Raw genomic sequence first — 21,760 nt, forward strand, 5'->3', positions numbered from 1 at the left:
TATTTTCAATGTGACATACCAACTACAGGTAAATTACTAAGAGTAATACTTTTATTTTGTGTAATGATCTCTAATCAGTGACATCTGCCTTTGGAAAAGATGGTATCTTGACCTCTTTTGCATGCAGAAAGCAGAAAAAAATAATAGTTTTGTCAGTGCAAAAGTATTTCATTATAGATATAATATAGATATATTTTGGAATTTATAATCAAAACAGATCTAGCAACTCACTGTATTTTCCTTTGCATGTACAGTTAACAATATTAAGTTACTCATTCTGATGGAACATAGATCATTTTCTTGGGCTATTTGTAATTCTGCTTGTATTTCATATGCTTTCATACCTGTTCTGCAATTTTAAGACAAGCAAGTAACCAGATTTGCCTTTAATTTTAAATCACAGCATCCTATCTATGTTTGTGGCACTAAGTCATCAGATATCCAACACAGGGCTAAGACATGGTGGAAGAGCAAAAGAAATTGTTAGGTTGTCATCCAAAGTTCGCTATTCACAGTTAAAGGGAATCAGTGAGATACTCCACTTTTGCTTACATGTAAGGAAAGTGATGAAAATGCAGATGGCTGTGTGATGTCAGAAGAAATCATAGGACAAAGTCGCAAGTTTCTGTGAGAGCATACACTTCATGACGGTGTTTCATTTTTATATTCCCCTGGTGTGCATTATGAGCCTCCCTCTTAATTCTTGCATTCTCCTGCAGCTGCTGAAGATTATTTAAAATAAATAACGTTCCTGTGTTTTGCCTAGAACACAGAATCAGGGAAGTCTAGCCTTTGGCCATGCTACATTCTGAGTCTTATCATTCATAAGAGAAACCAAGCACCAGATTTAATTCAGTCTGGAGAAGAGGAGGCTGAGAGGAGACCTCATTGCTCTCTACAACTACCTGAAGGGAACTTGGAGTGAGGAGGGGGCCAGCCTCTTCTTGGTGTCAGCCAACAGGAACAGAGGAACTGGTTTCACGCTGCAGCAGGGCTAGATGTTAGGAAATAGTTCTTCACAGAGAGGGTTATCAAACATTAGAATGGTCTGCCCAGAGCAGTGGTGGAGTCATTGTCCCTGCAGATATTTAAGCAGTGTGTGCACCTGGTGCTTAGGGACATGGTTTAGTGTTGACCTTTCAGTGCTGGGTTGAGGGTTGGACTAGAAGATCTTTGAGGTATCTTCCAATCAGATGTTTTCTGTGGTTCTGTGGTTCCGTAATTGACCAACAAGGTGAAGGGATATTTCTTGTATGGTATGAGTTTGGTTTTTCTTTTTCCTTCATAGCAAATGATGTTGATAGTGGGGAAAAAAGGGTAACTTAATATTCAGTTTATGTCACATAGTTAAATTCACATAGGAAACAACTGACTTGCACTTAATGTTTCTCTCTGAATTTGGCCACCTTCTGGAACGTGTTGGAATAGATTATAATGTAAGTCTAGATGGCGTACCTCTAATATACCATGAAACATACACAGATACAGAGGCAACATGTACGTGGAGTTTAACAAGTAGCTCTTGTAACAAATGCACCAGCTTAGGAGCTCCTAGTCTATCTTTTTCCCTTTCTACATTGCTATTTTTCTTTATTTTTACTTCTTGTGCCAACAACCTATTTGCAGATCTCTGTGACAGACCAGATACAGAACCTGATCAAAATTGCTTTGACAAAAAAAAATCGTATTTGTCATCATATCCTTTGAGGTATTTTTGTCATTATATGGTCAAGACATGGTCATTGAAATGATACTCATTTATTATACAGAAAACATAAAAAAACCCACAGCATAAAATAGCCGTTTTTACGGAGTTATTCTGTAGGTTCAGATTTGTCCCAAAGATGCAGACGGATCCATATTGTATCAGCACTTGAATTAACAGTGGATCGGTATCTTGGTCTGCACTATGTCCGAGAGCACTGTCTGTACTTTGGCAGGGAACCACTTAACAGGGCGGTCTGTCAGAAATGCAACGGAGAGTCAGTTTCCGCACACAGACCAAATGCTGGTCGCTGCCTGACGTGGGAGCAGGGGCCCGAAGCGGCCGACCAGGCACGCAGAGCCGCGCACTGCTGCGCAGCACAACGCAGTCGAGCGCAAATCCCAGGCTGGACCCCAAGACGTCGCCACCCGCTCGCGGAGGCAGAGCGCCAGACACCACCCAGCTGCTTCGCGCGCTACCCAATCTAGGGGCGGGACGTCCGGGCCGTCTCCCGCCAGCAACTGCACAACGCGCCCTGACACCCCCGCGACGCGACTCCAGCCACAGCTTTGGGCGCTGATTGGCTGGAGCGCAAGGCATCACGAGGATGTTTCCGTTAGCCCCGCCTTCACCACTCGCTGATTGGCTCTACTGCTGAGAGATACTCTACTCTCATTGGTATAGGTGTGGCGCTCTCCTGTTTCTCTTCCGTTCCCCTCTCTGCGTAGGTGTGGGAGGTTAAGTCGTTCTGTTCCCGGTGCGTCCGTCTCATTTTGCTTCCATGGCTGACCTGGAGTTCTTTGGTGCTCAGCAGCAGCCAACGGCCGCTGCCGATAACGGGGCGGTGGACGGAGCTGAGGAGGATCCTGCCGCCGCTTTCCTGGCGCAGCAGGAGAACGAAATCGCCGGCATCGAGAACGATGAGGGCTACAGCATCTTGGAGAGCGGCGAGGTGCCGGCGGCGCTGCAGGTTCCAGAAGGCGTCGACTCGGGTACGTGCAAAAAAACGGCGGGCTCCGCTCCACCGTCCCTCCCTGTGGTGGGGCCCCCTGCGGAGGGAGGCGCAGTGCGTGGCGAGAGGGGCGGCAAGGTGCCTGGTGCGGCATCTCAGCTTCCATTCTTTGGAGGCCCCGAGGGCTAGAGGGGGCGATGCCAGCAGGACCCTCTTCTCGGCTTTCGGCGCCGAGTACATGCCGCCGGGGAGCGGGACCTGGCTATCCGAGAACGGTTTCAGGACTAGGTCTGGGCCGTTCCAGAATGCCATCTTAGTCGTCCTGTGTGTTCTCTAAGCCGTCCTGTTAGTTATCTCCCTGCTCCCTCAGATCGGGTGGTGTTTTTAGTTTGTATCGCCTGAAGACGCCTGGGTGCCCAGGCTTGCCTAAGTGTAGCCTGTTGAGAACAGTTCTGACTAACTGTTTAATCCAGGAGCTTGCGTGAAACGAGGATCCACTGAAAGGGGGATAAGGCAATATGTTGTCTTCTGCTACACGTTTCTTCAGAGGCAGTGATCTTGATCTTAAAGTATACCCTCAGTTGAGCTAATGTTTAATTTTACTAAGCTTCTAGCCTTTGTTCCTTGGTAACCTTTGTACTGACTGTGAGCACTCGCACTGCAGAACACATTCTTGTGCTCAGAGGAGAGTGGTTACCTGTGTTGGCAACTAGAGGTTAGTGTCTTTTCAGTAGCTGAAGCAGCTACTGAAAGGTTTAGGGTTTTTGACTGAAGTCTTAAGTGGAAAGGAGTGCTAAACATAGGACGATGCTGTACTTAACTGATGTGCCAACGCTTTTGGAATACTTGGCTTGTACTTGTTGCTGGGTCCTTGGAAACATACTTGTGCTCGTGACATTCCTTTGTCACTTCAGGAAGATGCTACTCTTCTTCAGACTAAGTTTAATAACTTTGCTCCTCAGTTCACTGTTGGAGTGTGTTTAGAATTAAGTCTTAATTATACAGTCTCTTTTCTGAAATTAGTGGCTTATCTTATGTATAAGGATGCAGGTTCATAGTGTTGCTTGGAATAAAGCCCAACTAGATAAACTGAATAATGGAGAACTGCTGCTTCCCTTAAGTTCAACTCATTCATGAAGTTCAAAACATGGACTACATACTTCCTGTAAAAAGGGAAGTTAGGGGAGTAACTTGCACAAACACTAGAGCATGAGGATAACTGTTACCAGAATACCATCTTACCATCTTGTTTTGATGTCAGACATAACTTGTGTGTTCTAGGTATAGTGCAGAAACAGACATAGGGGAAGTGCGCACTGTTACTTAAACCTTGGACAAGTGTTATGCCATATATGATCTTTGCATTCCAAACATGTATTAACATAGATGTTTGAGAGTTAATTTCTGTGGAAAAAGTTCTAATGTTGGCCTTTCTCACAAGGTGCTAGAACCAGCTAAAACCATACCTTCAGTTTGTGCATGCAGTGTGATTCTGTGTCAGAACATCAACTTGTTAAATACTTCTAGATTAGCTTTTCAAGAGTGTTTTCTCAAGTCATGTAATTCACTTTTCCTGGAATGCAAAACTCTTATTGGAAAACTTTCTCTATAAAGGGGATCATGAAAAAATGTGTTAATATGATTTGATGGGATCTTTATGTCATGTTTTCTTGTATGCACTGGAACTGCATTTATTCTGTGTCCTTTGTATTAAATAGGCATAATAGATTGTGCTTGTGGACTTCTGGTCGTGCTTTTAACAGAACATTAGTTGGAACCTGTACTCACTCCCTCCTCGTTGCAGACTGCAGCAGTACAAAATATACTGGTGACAAATGATCTAATGACTTCTGTTGTCATTTGTGGCTGAGATTTCTTATCAAACATATGGCTGAACATGAGCCAGCAGAATGCTCAGGTAGCTAAGAAGGCCAACAGCATCCTGGCCTGTGTGTGGCCAGCAGGAGTAGGGAAGTGATCATGCCCCTGTACTTGGTGCTGGTGAGGCTGTGCCTTGAATACTGTGCTCAGTTTTGTGCCTGCTGAGTTGATGGAGCATGTCCTGAGAAGAGCAATGAAGCTGGTCTTCCAAGGAGCAGCTGAGGGAGCTGGGGTTATTTGTCTGGAGAAGAGGAGGCTGAAGGGCGACCTCATCACTCACTACAACTACCTTTTTAAATGAGGTTGTAGCGAGGTGGATGTTGTCATCTTCATCCTAGTATCAAGTGATGGAATATGAAGAAATGGCCTGAGGTAGTCAGGCATTGGAATAGGTTGCCTGAGGAGGTAGTGGAGTTGCTGTCCCTGGAGGTGTTCAGAAAATGTGGTGACATTTTTTGCACTTTGGTACATGGCTTCATGGCCAGGGTGTTAGGTCTCTTTCAAGTAAAACAATTCTTTGATTCTATAATTTCAGTGATAAATCATGTGCATTTTTAACAGTCAAATTCTTCCGTTCTCTGCAGTCTAGGTCTTTGTGTTACAGCAGTTCACTTGCTATGTCCTTTGAGCAGGAGAGAGTGAGTTCAGGTTCAAGTGTGTGGCTTTTTGAAGCTGTGTGTCAGTATAAAAACCTTGTGACAGCTTGTGGGGTAGCTTATGGAGAATTACATTCAAAGACAAGCAGTTTCATGTATTAACATAGAAATGCAAGTTTAATGTAGGCTTTCTAGGCTCAAACTTTGCCTTCACATAACAGTAACTGTCTAGCGTTTTTCTTTGGGAAGTCAGATATGTTTCTGTGGACAAAGAAATCTTATACACAGATAATGTTGATTACTGATTACAGATTACAAAAACTGTCAAGGAGATAGCTTTTCTAGACTTTATACTGAATTATGTGAACACTGAGACTGGAGAGCTAAAATAGAGAATGTCTGACTATTCTTCTTGTTGCAGTTATATTTGTATTGCCATGGGACAGCATCCTGATACAGTGCCATTTCCTCTTCTGCTTGCAGTTGCTCAGTCAGCATGCTGACTCTGCATCTTATTTACAAGTTCTAGGGAGATAAAGCAAACTTCTCACCCATTTTTAATATTTTAATGCTTCTGCTCTGACTTCTCTCTGGAAACACTTAGCTCTGTGCCAGTTAGTCGCTGTTTCACAAAGAAGTTTTTACTTCACACATTTGTTTTCTCAATTGCAGCCTTCAGCAATGATGTTGTTCCTTTGACCTCAGCAGGCTACCAACTTGAATACTGAAGATGTTAATGAATGGCTTTTGCTGTAACAGGATAACTTAAGCATATTATCACAGTTTGTGGAAGAATCTTCAAGACGTATTAGCCCTCTCACTTAACTGGCAAGTCAGTGCTTCCCAAAGAGTCTCATGAAACAACTGCCTTCCTTCTGGAGAGGGGAATTGCAAAATTGTAGAATGCTTTAGGTTGGAAGAGACTTATAAAGGTCCTAAGCAGGGACATCTTTAACTAGACCAGGTACCTCAGCACCACATCCAACCTGTCTGTAAATGTTTCGAGGGACAGAGCTTCTACCACCTCTCAGGCAGCCTGTTACAGAGTTTCACCACCTTCACTGTGGAAAAAAATTGTTCCCTACTCCAACAGGTTCATGTCCTTCTTGTGCTGGTGGCTCCAGAGCTGGATGCAGTACTTTAGGTGATGTCTTGCCAGAGTGGAAGATTTGCCTCCCTTGACCTGCTGCTCATGCTTCTTGTGATGCAGCCTAAGATGTGATTTGCCTTCTGGGCTATAAGTGCATATTGTTGGCTTATGTTCAGCTTTTCATCGACCATCCACCCAATTCATTAGTGCTGAGGAGTCCACCCTTCAAATCTTCATTTCTCCAGTTCAGAGAGAAGGATTTTGGGTGATGATGACTGTGTCAAAGGCTTTGTCCAGATAGATGACATCCATAGATCTTCCCATGTCCACTAATGTAGGCGTTCTACCATAGAACGCCACTGGGTTGATCAGGCAGGACTTGTCCATAGTAAAGCCATACTGTCTGTCTTGACCCACATTCTCCGTGTGCCTTAGCATAACTTCTAGGTGGTTCTGTTCTATGATTGTCCTGGGCAGAGCTGAGGCTGACAGGTTGGTAGTTCCCAGGATCCTCCGTTGTACTTGTAACTGGAAGGAGGGAGTTCAAAATAACTTGTGCCCCAGATGCCCTCAGTAGCTGTGTCAAGGGCCTGATGTCTCTTTTGGTTGCTCTTGGACTGTAATTTGCAATTTCCTCCCCTCCTACACCGAAGATCACTAATGGGTAATAGTCTAAGGTCTGTACCAAGCTAGGAAGTTGTTGCTCCTTAACTTTTCAACTTTCTCTTGCATCTCTGCCACAGGATGAGCAGATGTCTACTTGTTCACAATGCACACAGCAGTTTTCACTTGCCATTTGATACCAGTGGCAGGCTCTGATACTCCCTGTAGCCTGTGACTTGATGGGGATGCTATAAAATTCTGTGTGCATGTTTTCATGGGAGCTCTGTATGGGTTTCCATGTCCATTCTGGTGAGTAGGAGAACATGATTTTCTGCCAGGTGGAGATGGTAGCTAAGCTCCTGAGAGGGTGATGATCACCAAGTGAACTCACCTCTTTATCTGGCAGAGCTTGAGCACCCTTCCTGTGTGCCCTTCCATGTGATCTGCCAGGCAAACTGCCTCACTGTGCTCTGGCTGACAGGCTGTAAACTGCTTGCCCGCTCTGTGCGCAGTGATTAGCACAGAACTGCATATCATAGAACCCTAGAGTTATTTAGGTTGCAAGGGACCTTAGAGATCATCAACTCCAACCTCCCTGCCATGGGTGGGGATGCTTCTCAACTAGACTCAGCTGCTCAAGGCCTCATCCAACCTGGCCTTGAACACCCCCAAGGGGGAGGCATCCACAACCTCTCTGGACAGCCTATTTCAGAGTCCTACCATCTTCATACTGAAGAACTTCTTTCTAAGATCCAGTCTAAACCTACTCTCCCTCAGTTTAAAACCATTTCCCTTTGTCCTATAACTAGACACACTTATGAAAAGTCTGTCTTCAGCCTTCCTGTAGGATCCTTTCAGGTATTGGAAGGCAGCTCTGAGGTCCCTCCAGATTTTTCTCTAGGCTGAACAATTCCTTGTGCAGCAGAAACCATAGTTAAAGGCTTGCCTCTCTTGGCTGTTGTAGCAACAAACTATGACTCCACAGTTTGATTGTATGAACATGTGAATTTTTCTCTGCTCTTCTAAGGTAGGCAGAGTGGGTAGTTGGCTTATGCAAGCTGTTAATGTCAATGTGAGTTATGAACTCTGTCTTAGCTCTAATTCTAGGCTCATCAAAACAAGGTGAACAGCTGCAGCACGTATGTCTAGTGCAGACAGGCTTAAACTGAAGGAAAGTGAAGTGTAGGTGTGTTTTCTTTGTGGGCTTTAGTCTTCATAAACCTATTTAGTAGAAATGTTGTTGTACCTGCCCAATTCAGTGTGTGTGCAGTGATCTCTGAAAACCTAGTTTGAAGGAGCTTCCAGATTTATGTCAGGTGTGAAGCAGACAGATACTGTTAGATTTATGTGCCTCTCAACTCAGTTCTTTTGGCTCCTGTAACTTGCAAAGGAGTGACAGTCACATAAAGCAGTTACCACTTTTCAGGTATAGGACTCTACTAGTAAGATTACTAGGCTATCATAACTAAAAAGCTTTTTTTTTTTTTTTTTTTTTTTGTAACTTGAAGTTACAAAAAAGTGCTAAATAACTGAAGTTAGATTAGTCTCCAAGAACATAGTTACTTCCAGCTTAAGCACCACATCTAAACTGATGAGTTGACAGTCCTCTACCTAATACAGTTCATGCTGCTATTCAGGGCTCAGGGATAAGGACTTAATAATACTTCTCTCATTGCCTGGTAAAGGAGTACAAAGAGCTTCCTGTATGCCCTTAATTGTACTAGCATGAAACTGGCATATATATATATCCACAAATATATAGAGGATACATATAGAGCTGCATAATGCTCTTAGTTACAGTTGAAGTAGCTATTTTATTTAAGAAGGTGATGCAAAATAACTTGATTTTTTGCTTGCTATTCTGTGGCTTTGATATGATCTCTTCTGTCACTGAAGAACATTTTAACATGGTGGAAACACTTCTGCATGATAAGTTTATCCATGATGGTGTTATGGGTAAGACAGAAGTAATAACATGACTTGTTATACCACACAGACAGATGTTACATAGCACTGTTCCAGAGAGATGCCTTGTTGAGATTTAGCAGTTCTTGAAAATCTTGGTGTTTTGCATACCCTGGAGATTTGAGTAGTTTCACAAATTTGGGTGATGTATGTTCTCTCTCTCTCTCTCTGTTTTAATAAGATGAAATTTGAGGGTTTGGTGTCAAAGATTTCTAACGTATCCTTTTCCTGAAACTCTACTGCCAGTGTCAGATAGCTTTCTACTCCAGCTTCAGCATTAGTCTATCAGACATGTCATCACAGAAGGTAGTAGAAAGGTGGCTTTGCTAGGAATGTCAGCTGCGTGTTCTGAGCTGGTTAGGAATTAGGAGGTAACTAAACTAGGATAAGAGTTGTGAAGTGTTTGCTACAGGATTGTTAATGTTCCAGGTGGAGACTAAAATAGTGAGAATCACAATTCTTCTGAACAGTTCTCCCTTCTTTGAGACAGGGAGGAGAAAGTGAGAGTAAACTTTGAAAAATTTGTAGCAGCTTCTCAGCAGTATCAGCTTTGCTGTTTATGTAATCTGAAGCATGATCTCATGATGAAGAAATGACCTCATATTACTGGTTCTGCAGAATAATGGCTTAATTGGTTTCCTATGCCTGTCTGGAAAAGTGCAGAGATAAGGAGGTGACCGTGCAGAGTATCAAGTAACACTCACTTGCCTAACTCCCACATTAGATACTCTAGTAAAGCTTTACATACAAGTTACTGAAATCAGTACATCTGGCTGTTCTGTCTTTTCTCAAATGGCTAAACTACAGTCACTGCTTTACAGGTGCTGTTGATGGAGTGGTTAATGGAGATGTCTATCAGGTAAGACAGAAGTATTCTGTACTTAGAATGTGCTGTTCTTAGAACTTTACCTTAATCTAGACTAATACTTATAATTTCTTGTCTTTAATGTATTTTTATCTAATCTCTGAAGGCTTTCTATTCTGATAGCTCATCCCATAAAGGTGTTAATCCTCTTAATTGCCTCTCCTCTGAATGCAGAGGCAACTTAAGGCAGCAGTCCATTTTGAATTGTGGCATAAGCAGACTAACAGGCTCTGTGATGCGACTTAATGTCGACTTACTACTGGCTAATAAGCTGAAAGCATGCTCTGACTACCTTGTTCAAAGCAAAATTTTCTGAAGTGCTTGTTCTTCAAGAATAATTCAAGTATTCTGATTGTCTTACCAAGATTAGCATTACAAGGAGCTGAAAAAACTTTGCACATTTCTCAGTGATACAAAGTTAAGCTGCTGACTAAATAACTCAATCATAGAATCACCCAGGTTGGAAGAGACCTCCAAGATCATCCAGTCCAACCTATCACCCAGCCCGAAGCAATCAACTAGACCATGGCACTAAGTGCCTCATCCAGTCTTCTCTTGAACGTCTCCAGTGATGGCAACTCCACCACCTCCCTGGGCAGCCCATTCCAATGGGCAATCACCCTCTCTGTGAAGAACTTCCTCCTAATATCCAGCCTATACCTCCCCTGGCACATCTTGAGACAGTGCCCCCTCGTTCTGCTGCTGGTTGCCTGGGAGAAGAGACCAACCCCCACCTGCCTACAACCTCCCTTCAGGTAGTTGTAGATGGCAATGAGGTCACCCTTGAGCCTCCTCTTCTCCAGGCTAAGTATCAAAACATGTTAACTAGCCATAACAATGACAACAGGATGAGGCATTTGCTTGACATCAGTACAGTGGCAGGGAGGAATGTGGTATTCTAAAACAATCACTGCTGCAGCTGAATTAGACAACGGTTTGGCTAAGGCATTCTCATTGCATGGTATTAGAGTTGGCTGCACAGCCCTGACTGAATGCTGGAAAAGGGGGAAGTGCATGTGCTACTTCTCCATAGGGTTTTAAGTGAACACTGAGCTTATTGGAGACACAGCTTTCACTGCTGCTAACATTTGTATATCCTCACAATGAGGATTGATGGGAAAACAATCTTACTGGCCCTTCGTGCTTCCTTATATGTACAGTAGAACGTAGATGAAATATCTTAATTTCATGTTTGCATTTCTAAGTGACCAGCTATTTTTTTAATAGAGCTTCCTCTTACTGAGGAAAACCAGACTGAATGGGCTGTGTGTAACTTTTGCCCTAGCTACCTGTAACTAGTTTGGCCCTGCAACTGGCCAATTTATTTTGCTTTGGATTGAACATGAAGCCCAACACTGTTCCACCAGCATAGCTCCTTCTTTTAGCACTATTTCTTGATTGAGGGCTACAAGGAGGTCCCAAAAGGGGCAAGATGCAGACAAATCTGCGTTTGCTGCAACCCATCTGGCACTGTCAGGAGTGGGATTTCTTAGGTTTGTAGAGAGTAGGGTGAACCAATAAAAGTTGTTGGACTTGGAGTGCCCTCTTTTGCAAATAGCAAAATGCTCATTAGCTTTGCAAATCTGCTGTTAATGGTGCCAAAGGTTAGAGGTAGGCTGGCCAGTAAATGACTGACAGACACTCTTCTATTAACCCCTCTTCCTTCCCAAGGGGGAGAAGAAAGGGAATAAAGGAGAGAGACTTACAAATTGGAAGACTAAAACTAGTTTAATAAAAATAATAATAAAGTGTAACATATACAAAACCACTATTGAACCCAGCCTCCCTGATGGCAATTACATCACTGTCACTGCTGATGCTCTGGGCAGATGTTGGTTCACAGACTGGATTCATTGTCAGATGGAAACCAGATTCTGGAGCTGGATTTTGCAATTGGATTCAGGAACTCATGAATTGGGATCAAAGGCAGAATGAAAAGTTGTCCTCACCAGGTGGCCACTGAGGAGAAGCAGCTTGACCCTTGTGGTCCCTCAGCTTTATACTGAACATGATGTGTATGGCACAAAGTATGTAGTTGGTCGGTTTAGGGTCCTCTGTTCTGTCCACCCCTTCCTGCAGCTGTGGCCTTTAATTCTGCATCCCTCAACATGGTAAACAGGATTATCAGTGTCGTTGGCCTGAATACCATTCCTTGGTACTAACTAGAAGCATCGAGTATTATCACAACTAGAAGCAGACACTGTCTGCAAAAATATGCTGTTAATTTCAGAAAGTGCAATTACTTAGGAAAGCTGAAAGGTAAAATTTCTGGGTAGATTGATTATGTTCTAACTCAAAGCAGGACAAGTGGTAGCTCTGCTCATTTTAAGTCATTGAGCTATTGTATAGTAAAAAGTATGTTGGTACACTGTCTTGATCCTTCAGTGTTCAAATGTCTCTTGTATTCTAAGCTGTGTAGAGCAATCCAAATTCTGTAATGTCTTGTGTCAGTGTGAGCTGAAATTGCCCCCCCCCCAACACTAACCAGGCTAGCTCGGTCTGGAAGCGAATGAAAGCTGTATTTACAAGCAGAATGTACAATCTATGATGAAATGCAATGAATATGTACCAATGTACAAAATTCACAACATTTACAAATATATACAATCAATAGAAAAGCACAGCCAAACTCCCTTTGCTTCCCCCCAAAGGGAACCCTTCCCAAGGGGTCCTCTCTCCTTGGGGCCTCCCCCGCTCCTTGGCAGAAAGCAGAGTTGGCTAAAGCAGAAAAGTTGTTAACTTAGCTCACCAAGGTCAATGTGTTATCTTCATCCAGAAGAGAAGAAGAAATAGCAGCCAAACAGCCCAGCAACTGCCCAGACTGCAGAGTGCCTACTTTGTTTTGAGTAATAGTTCTTAAACATTTCTATCTATCCAAGGGAAGTGTTTAGAACAATAATTATTTTGCTTTCTTACACCCAGTAATGACTTATTTACATTCTTTCACTTTTTCTGCTTGAACTTTGAGAAGAAGAATTAAAAAGACAATTTCAAACCATCACGTCTTTTAAAAGACGTTGGGTTTTAGAGGATCACAGAATGGTAGGGGTTGGAAGGGACCTGTAAAAATCATCTAGCCTGATGCCCCTGCTAGAGCAGAATCACCTAGAGTAAATCACACAGGAACACGTCCAGGTGGGTTTTGAATGCCTCCAAAGACAGAGACTCCATGACCTCTCTGGGCAACCTGTTCCAGTGCTCTGCTGCCTTCAAGGAGAATGATTTTACGTGGAACCTTCTGTGTTCCAGTTTGTGCCCACTGCTCTTGTGCTGTCACTGGGCACCACTGAGAAGGACTCTCACCCTTTAGACATTTATAAACCTTAATGAGATTCCTGCTCAGTCTCCTCTTCCCCAGCCTCAACAGACCCAGCTTTCTCAGCTTTCCCTGATAAGGTTCTAGTCCCCTAATCATTTTAGTGGCTCTCTGCTGGACTCTTTCCAGTACTTCCTTGCCCTTAAGCTGGGGAGCCCAGAACTGGAAACAGTATTTCAGATAAGGGTTCATCCGGATGGAGCAGAGGGGAAGAACCTCCCTCAACCTGCTGGCCACGCTGTCCTTAACGCACCATGGGGTACCATTTGCCTTCTTGACCACAAGAGCACACTGCTAACACATGGTTAACTTGTTGTCCACCAGGGCTCCCAGTTGCTTGTCTGCAGAGCTGCTTTCCAGCAGGTCATCCCATAGCCTGTACTCAGGCATGAGGCTGTTCTTCCCCAGATGCATTACTCTACACTTGCTCTTGTTGAATTTCATTAGGTTTCTCCTTGATCAACTCTCCAGACTGTCCAGGTCTTGTGGAATACTGGCAAAGCCTTCTGGCATTTTGGCCACTCCTTCCAGTTTTGTATCCCTTTGCTCATATGATTGATGGGTATGTTGAACAGGACTGGAAGCAGTACTGATCCCTGTGGGAATACCATTTAATATCAGTTAAGTTTGGAAATACCTCTGAAGTTCACAGATAACTTACAGAGAACATTTTAAACTCCTATGCACAAGTCTATTGAAAAAAAAAAAAAAGAAAGGTTTCCAGCAGATATTTAATGTGAAATTAACTGGAGGATCTCTAGGCCTACAGCTGTATAGTGAGATGCTAGGGTTTCTTCTGCTTTCTTCAGATGTAGACCTTTGGCACAGTTTGATTCCCAGTCAGCTTGATTTTGTGTTTGATCTGTAATAGCAAGAGGCAGTCCTGTATTAATTTCCTTCAATCCTGTGGTGACTTGTGGCAAGATGTTTTTCATGTTAACGATGGAGATTATTTGATGGCAGATGAATGTCTTATGTGCTCAGTTCAAACAGGGTCTAATTTCATGTAGCTCTTGGACAATTACCTGAGATATTATGTTGTCACTTATAAATTATATTACTATTCCTTCCCCTTAAGGAGAGTAATGGTCCAACAGACACCTATGCTGCTATATCCCAAGTAGATCGACTGCAGTCTGAACCAGAGAGCATTCGTAAGTGGAGAGAGGAGCAGAAGGATCGCCTGGAGCAACTTGGTAAGGAGGTGTTTGTTGCAGTAGCCTTGCTTGTGAGTGAAGTACTGGCACTTTCTTAAGCAGCAGTATTCTCAACCATGGCTCCTGGCTCTTGAGAATCTAAAATGCTTCTTGAGTTTGAGAAATGAAGGTGGATGAATATTCCAGTGAGCAGAGTTTATGCTGGTGGAGGAGACAGTATCACAGTATATCAGAGACTGGAAGGGACCTCAAGAGATCATTGGGTCCAACCTCTCTGCCAAAGCAGCATCACTTAGGGTAGTCTGTACAGGAATGCATCCAGGTGGGTTTTGAAAGTCTCCAGAAAAGGAGACTCCACAACCTTTCTGGGCAGCCTGTTACAGTGCTCTCACCCTCACTGTGAAGAAGTTTCTCCTCATGTTGAGGTGAAATCTTCTGTGTTCAAGTTTGAACCTGTTGTCCCTTGTCTTGTTACTGTGAACCACTTGACACCCACCCCTCATATATTTATAGACATTATTCAGATCCCCTCTCAGTCTTCTCTCCTCAAGACTAAATAGCCTCAGGGATCTCAGTCTCTCTTCACAGGGGAGATGCTCAAGTCCCCTAATCATCCTCATAGCTCTCTGTTGGATTCTCTCCAGCAGGGCTCTGTCTCTCTTGAACTGGGGAGCCCAAAACTGGATGCAGTATTCCAGGTGTGGTCTCATCAGGGCAGAGTAGAAAGGGAGAAGAACTTCCCTCAACCTGCTGGACACACCTTTCTTGGTGCATCCCAGGATCCCATTGGCTCTCTTGGCCACAAGAGCACATTGTTGTTCCATGGAGAACTTGCTGTCCACCAGCACTCCAAGGTCTTTCTCTGTGGAGCTGCCTTCCAGCAGGGCAGCCCCTAACCTGTACTGGTGCCTGTTGTTATTTCTCCCCAGAAGTAGGACCCTGCACTTGTCCTTATCAAACTTCATGAGGTTTGCCTGCACCCAGCTCTCCAGCCTGTCCAGGTCACGTTGGATGGCTGCACAGCCTGATGGGGTGTCAGCCAACCCCCCCAGTTTTGTATCATCAGGAACCTGCTGAGGGTACTTTCAATCCCCTCATCCAGGTTGTTGATAAAGATATGGAACAAAACTGGACCCAGTACCAATCCCTGGGGAACACCACTTGCCACAGGCCTCCAAGTTGACTCTGTGCCACTGATGTTCCTCTGATCCACCTCACTGACCAACCATCTATGCCACATCTCCTGAGCTTTTCTATGAGGATGTTATGGGAGACAGTATCAAAAGCATTACTGAAGTCAAGGTTTATGACATCCACTGCTCTTCCCTCATCTACCCATTTGGTCCTGGTTTCATAGAAGGCTATCGGATTGGTCAGGCAGGATCTCCCCTTGGTAACTCCATGTTGGCTACTCCTGATAACCTTCTTGTCTTCCATGTGGTTAGAGATGTCCTCCAGGATGAACTGCTCCATCATCTTTCCAGGGATGGAAGTGAGGCTGACTGGTCTGTAGTTGCCTGGGTCCTCCTCCTTGCCTTTTTTGAAGACTGGAGTGACATTTGCTTTCTTCCAGTCATCAGGCACCTCTCCTGTTCTCCAGGACTTCTCAAAAATGATGGAGAGAGGTTCAGCAACAGTATCAGCCAGGTCTCTCAGCACATGTGGATGCAGCCTATTGGGGCCCATGGATTTTGGTGTTTTCAGTTGGTATAAGAGATCTCTAACCCAGTCCTGACTGAGCAGTGGAATGTCCTCCTCCCTCCAGTTCTGTTTCCTTGCTTCCAGAGACTGAAGTTCCTGAGGAACCTTCCTGAGGGTCAGTCTTAGGAGTAAAGACTGAGGCAAAGAAGGCATTCAGCACCTCTGCCATGTCTGCATCATCAGTTACCATATCTCCCATCTCATTCAGCAGTAGGCCCACCTTTTACCTGCTCTTCTTTTTATCATTGATGTATTAAAAAAAAAAAACTCTCCTTGTTCTCTTTCACCCCTTTGGCAAGATTCAGTTCCAGGAGGGCCTTGGCCTTCCTTGTTGCATCTCTACATTCTCTGGGTATGTCTCTATAATCTTCCCAATCAACTAGTCCTTTTTTCCACATATTGTAAGCCTCCTTTTTATTTTTGAGTTTTACTAAGAGTTCCTTGCTTATCCATGCAGGTCTTCTGCTTGCCTTACAGCACGTAAGTGATTCTCTGAACCTTAAGAGTGCTCATGTGGCCCTAGCCTTTTCTTTCAAATAGGAGAACAGAAAGTGAACAGCTTTTGTCAGCAGAGAAGTGATTAAATACTGCAGCCATCAGCACTTTATTTTTAAAGGATAAAGATTGCTCATTTTGTAATTGCTGAGGCCATCTGTCACATGGATCTTAACCTAATAGCTAGGTTAAGTAATGGACTAGTAACTAAACTAAGTAAAGCTGTCAAATGCATTGATACCTTCCTATGGACAGCTTCTAAAAGTCTACAAACTGGTATGTTTCCCACTTACATTAGTGAGGAGGTTTTGCTTGAAATTTTTAGGACAACCTTCTGTACAATGTAATTCTGTATAGACCTGGCCTGTTGCTTCTCTTCTGGGCTAGTTACAGCAGACAAGCTTGTCCTCAACTGTTGGCTGGGTGCAAAAGCATATTGACTGCCACACTCCTTCACTATATCTAAGCACAGAGACTTTACCTTTACTGTTAGCATAGCGAAGTGACTCTGTTTTTGAACAGTTTCCAGTCCAACACAAATACTGAATCTGTATTAGGCTGCAAATGTCTATCCTAAAGTGAAGTGGACTGTTGCAATTTTACAGTGCAGGCATTCAGTTTAGCTAATACTCTGAATCTTATGGTATTTAGAGTTCTCATGCCTAAATCAGGAAGTCTCCTAACCCATATCTGAGCAACTGTCTGAACTAGAGTGCCATCAGCTGAAATGGTAGCAAGATCCAATTGGAACAAACATGACTGAGGAACTAATTCTTAAATCTTCAGATGCAAACTCACGAAAGCAGGAAGCAGAATGGAAAGAGAAAGCAATAAAGGAGTTGGAAGAGTGGTATGCAAGGCAAGATGAAAATCTTCAGAAAACGAAAGCCAGCAACAGGTAAGATTTTTCCAGCCACCTGAAGAGTTATTGTACCGGATATAAAATTAATGTGTGAGAGAGGTTAGTATATTTCTAGTGTGTCCTAAGGTGCTATTTTTTCAGATCATTAAAGTAGACTCTCCTACTCAGAAGTGATTCTCTAGTGGTAGACTGGCTTTTTAATTTTTCTTAGAACCTAAATTAAATGCCCAGCTATAGCAAGAGAAAGCATTAGATAAAAGCCAGAATTACTGAAGATTCCTTATGACATAAATCTTGAACATGACCAGGAAAAGTGTTAGTCTACCTACCTCTTTGCATGCTTTAGCTGCATAGGTCTTCTGTGACCCTAATTACCTCCCTTGAGACTTCCACATTTACTTGATAGCTTCAGAAGCATGGAGATGGCCTTCTATTTAGTCTTTGCTACAAGTTATTTCACTGGATATCTTAAAACCTTTAGCCACTTTAAGAAGTGTTTGAGAAATAACCTGACCTAGTTCTTCTAATGAAGTATTAAATGTTGACTGTGTCTGTACTGGGTTTGAATTTTCTACTTCTGGGTCCTTAGGGCAGAAATTTATGACTTGGCTGCTAATCTAGTAAGCTCTTACACCTCTTAGAGATTCCCCATGGAATTTTGACTTCAACTTACAGTAAGGTAAATGTGATAAATACTGACTTACCACTGAGATCTCTACTTCTGACCTAGGATTGCCAGTATCATCCTGTCCAGGTAATCATCAGGGCTGCTTTATAGTTAGGAACTCAAAGACTTGCAGTTTGAAACAGTATTTTTCATATCAAAATGGCTATCAGGTTTCTCGTGATTAAGTAGAGTCCTAGGTAGGCTCTGCTTCTTCAAGTCTAGTTTCGGTGTCCAGGAATAGTAAGAGAAAGCATTAGATAATGAAGTAGAATTACTGGAGATTCCTTAAGACATAAAGCTTGAATGTAGAGTCCTATGCAGACTCTGCCTCTTACTACATGGAGAAAGGAGGCCTGCATTTCCCACAGAATTATTCATTTAACATTTCTATTCACTGAGGTACAGTCTTTTGGCTGGGCCAAGAAAGGGAAACAGGACTGTCAGTCTTCTAGGTGGTAGCTAGAACTCATGATACCCTCACAGCTTTATTGTGGCCAGTATGTGAATGTGAGATGTGCATTCAGGAGCAGGGTCCATTGAACAAATGTTGTGCAGGAGTGAGTGTTTCATCAGCCTGGTGAGATCTCCCTCCTAATGTTAGTTTTGTCTGTTGGAAGTAGCCTAATGCTAACACTGGTACTCTAGTCTCAGATTAGCTGGTCTCAACTTCTAGGAAGTAGCTGAGCTTTTATTTGACCCTTCAAGTCAATGACTTAATTGATACATTCCATATAGTAGTTGCTTTCCTATTACAGTAAGTCTAGGGTGACAGAAGATTAACATGCTAGTTAAAACTACCTTTGGCTGTGTTCTGCACTTCTCATCCTTATCTCTTTTTTCCTGCCTGCTTGCCTGCCTGTTGGGACTACTTGCTACCTAGGGTGGCAGATGAAGCTTTCTACAAACAACCCTTCGCTGACGTGATTGGTTATGTGTATGTTGCTTAACTACATATTCTGTTTGCTAGTTAACTAGGTGATGAGGAGGTGGAATGTCTGAAGGTGACTTTTGAGTATTTCAGGGCAGTATAAGCTAATATAAGTAAACAGCCATTACTTCCTGTACTGATCCTGATCTGCGGTATTAAGCATAGTTTTCCTGTAAGGTTCCCACACACTGCATAACATCCAGCACTTTCAAATTGAGTCATGTAGTATACATACCACTGGAATTTTGGTGATGACCTTAGTAGTCTTTAGAAGTAGCAGTTTACAGTTGTTTCCAGGCCAGCAAACAGTGCTTATCAAGATGTTTTGCTGGATATATGGGTTAGTGCCTACAGTCTTGCAACGGTGCTGCGTTTAGTCCTAGTCATTTCCACAGAGAAATACAATGTGTAGTTCTGCATTCTCTGCTGCTATTCTGAGCTCAATGGCCTATATCATCAGAAAAATATTAAAGCAATGCTTGCATGTGAGCTCCACAGGCCAAGGAAGGTAGGAAGGATTCCTCTACCATAAATCGGGGGTTGGATGCTATTAGAAAACAAGTACAAGAAGGTACTACTGGAAAATCAGCATTGGCTGCTGGGAGAATGTTTAGGCACAGCTCTGTGCAGACATTTTTCCAGCCTAAAGGATCAGTGAGAATACAGCCATGATTTCTAAGCCCCTATGAGTGTGCTGGTTTCCATGGGGTGAAAGAATTGCACTATTCATTGGCTTGTTCATGTATTTTAATTTCTTCCCTTGATTTCTAGATTTGAATTGAAAGATGGCCATGTCACAGATTCTAAGGTGACACTTTTAGAAGGTGCATTGGTGAGCCATGGTATGGCTTTGAGTGCATTAGTATTGAAGGTCTGGTGTGGAATTGATTACCTAACTAGGTGGATGTAAACCAAGACTTGTGAAATGATGGATTTACAGGTGGTGTTTGACCCCTCTGATGTTGCCTGGAGTTGATTTTGATAGATTTTTTCCCAGTAAAACCTCTATTTTCACGTATCCACTACAAACGTGCAGTCTCAGAGCTGCGGAACAAAATTGGCAGCCTGTTTCCTGAATGTGGGCTAAGCTACTAGTGCATGCTCAGCCAGCTGTTCATCTGCATTAAACTCATTCTCATTTTCTGTATCTGACTTAAACTTTCTCTCGTTTCTTCTCTTCACCTTTAAGCACAAACATAAATCATCCTTGCTACAGCCTAGAACAGTTAAGTAAAAAAACTTCACTCTCCCCTAAGTGTCATGTCACATAAAGTAGCAGTGTTGTAGTGACCCTTGTCTTCAGTGGTGTCTGTAACCTTATCATCCCTGTGAACAGTGCTTAACCCTCATGGGAGAGTCATCTTCACTGCTTTTTTTGTACTGCTTGTTGGAGTAGATGGATTTGGTTTGATCTCTTGATGCTTACTGTTCTTGCACTCAGGCAGCTACCAGGGCCCCACAGTTCATGTAAACCAGGTACTGGAGTGTTATCCCTGCATTGAAGTGATGCTGTTGGCAGCATAGCAATACCAAAAGGATGCAGCTGGGAAACTGCTGGTACTCACCTGTACATAGCATACAAAGCCTCCTGTAGCAGAGTCTCCTTAGGGTGGAAGCAGGGAAAATGTGTTTATCCTGTGAACTGACCTCAAGTCATCCCCAGTGCTTTAGTCTGTAGCATCCACAAGCATGGGATTTTTGACTGCAAAGTCCTCTTGATTTGTGCTGCTTCACTGCAGCATTGGCAGCCATCAGCAGATTGTTTTATGATGGCCTGTAGGCCTTGGAGCTTATGTAAATCCCCAGATGGAATCTGTTTTAAGACATGCTTTCAAGGACTTGTAAATTTCCAGTTGAAAAGTGTCCAGTATAAGCCATCAAGTGGCATAGGCTTAACTAGTTAAAACTTGGCATTTTATTTATGAAGAAATGCCTTAAAAGTACCTTACTTCCTGGCAGTTTGTGTGGTTGACTCCATAAGGAAAGACTCAATAACTGTTCTTAAAACCAAACACCTGTATTCCAACATTTTACACATCAATCCTCTGCACTGCTTGTGCATAGCATACTACTTCAACCTACTTTCATCTCCAGGGCTGGGGCAGTGGGAGCTTAAGTAGCCATAATGTCCACAAGCAGTTGTCAGGTCACATCTCTTACGAAACACGCTGAAAGAAAACTACATCTTGTAAGATGGTGAGGGTGCCTTATATGTTGGGCATTAACACAAGGTGCCTTGTGTTGCTTTTAGGGCAGCTGAAGAAGCCTTTGTGAATGATGCAGAAGACGTTTTTCCAGGAACTGAGTGGGAACGTGTGGCTCAGCTCTGTGACTTTAATCCCAAGTCTAGTAAGCAGGCAAAAGATGTGTCCCGCATGCGTTCAGTCCTCATCTCACTCAAGCAGGCTCCGCTGGTCCGCTGAAGGAGAGCACAATGGAAACACTATAAATGCAATATTTAACCTTATTCAGAGAAGCTGTGTTTGCTGTAATTGGATTAATTGTTTCAATGTTTTTTTTGGACCAAACCTCATGATATATCTAGAGCTGATTGTTGTTTGATTGCATGTTCTTCCTCCTGTTTCCTTTCTATGTTTGAAATGAGAGAATCTCCAGAACTGTAGTCTCTGTGCTGTTGTGCACTGAGATGTCACTCCCCACATTACTGATATTAAAGATTTGTTAAACAGCAAAATGTGTTGATTTTGGATGAATTAACCTCTCCTGCTCTCTTTCAACCAAGAGTTGCTAGTAATTTCATCTTGCTGGTGACTGACTAGCCAGACATGTTCCTGTTTTTCTGAGACCGCTGTCCTGCTAGTCTCTATAAGGTTTTCTAAAGCTCTTGAGAGCTTTACTTCAAAAACTGCATTACTATCCAAGTTACCACACAAGACGGAAGCTCTAGGAAATTGAAGCAGTAGGCTTGTTAAGGAACTTGTATCACTTCTAGTAGAATTGAAGACACTGCCTTCTA

The 21,760-nt window shown here is 43.1% G+C and overlaps 1 protein-coding gene across 1 annotated transcript; it reads left to right on the forward strand.

The window, feature by feature from the left end:
• Window positions 1-2,456: 2,456 nt before the first annotated feature.
• On the forward strand, window positions 2,457-21,401 carry CLTA (clathrin light chain A). Its single transcript, XM_054397676.1, has 5 exons — window positions 2,457-2,697; window positions 9,614-9,651; window positions 14,052-14,169; window positions 17,113-17,224; window positions 21,035-21,401. The coding sequence occupies exons 1-5, from the start codon at window positions 2,487-2,489 to the stop codon at window positions 21,204-21,206; spliced, it is 651 nt and encodes a 216-aa protein (XP_054253651.1). The 5' UTR covers window positions 2,457-2,486; the 3' UTR covers window positions 21,207-21,401.
• Window positions 21,402-21,760: the final 359 nt, after the last annotated feature.

This window comes from Indicator indicator, chromosome Z, assembly GCF_027791375.1.
Source record: "Indicator indicator isolate 239-I01 chromosome Z, UM_Iind_1.1, whole genome shotgun sequence".
Classification (NCBI taxonomy): domain Eukaryota; kingdom Metazoa; phylum Chordata; class Aves; order Piciformes; family Indicatoridae; genus Indicator; species Indicator indicator.

Excerpts from the sequence above, each read along its gene's own strand:
- CLTA (XM_054397676.1), top strand. The coding sequence starts at position 2,487 with ATGGCTGACCTGGAGTTCTTTGGTGCTCAGCAGCAGCCAACGGCCGCT. Across the intron at positions 9,652-14,051 it reads TTAATGGAGATGTCTATCAG|GAGAGTAATGGTCCAACAGA; the intron begins GTAAGACAGAAG and ends CTTCCCCTTAAG. Across the intron at positions 14,170-17,112 it reads GGATCGCCTGGAGCAACTTG|ATGCAAACTCACGAAAGCAG; the intron begins GTAAGGAGGTGT and ends TTAAATCTTCAG.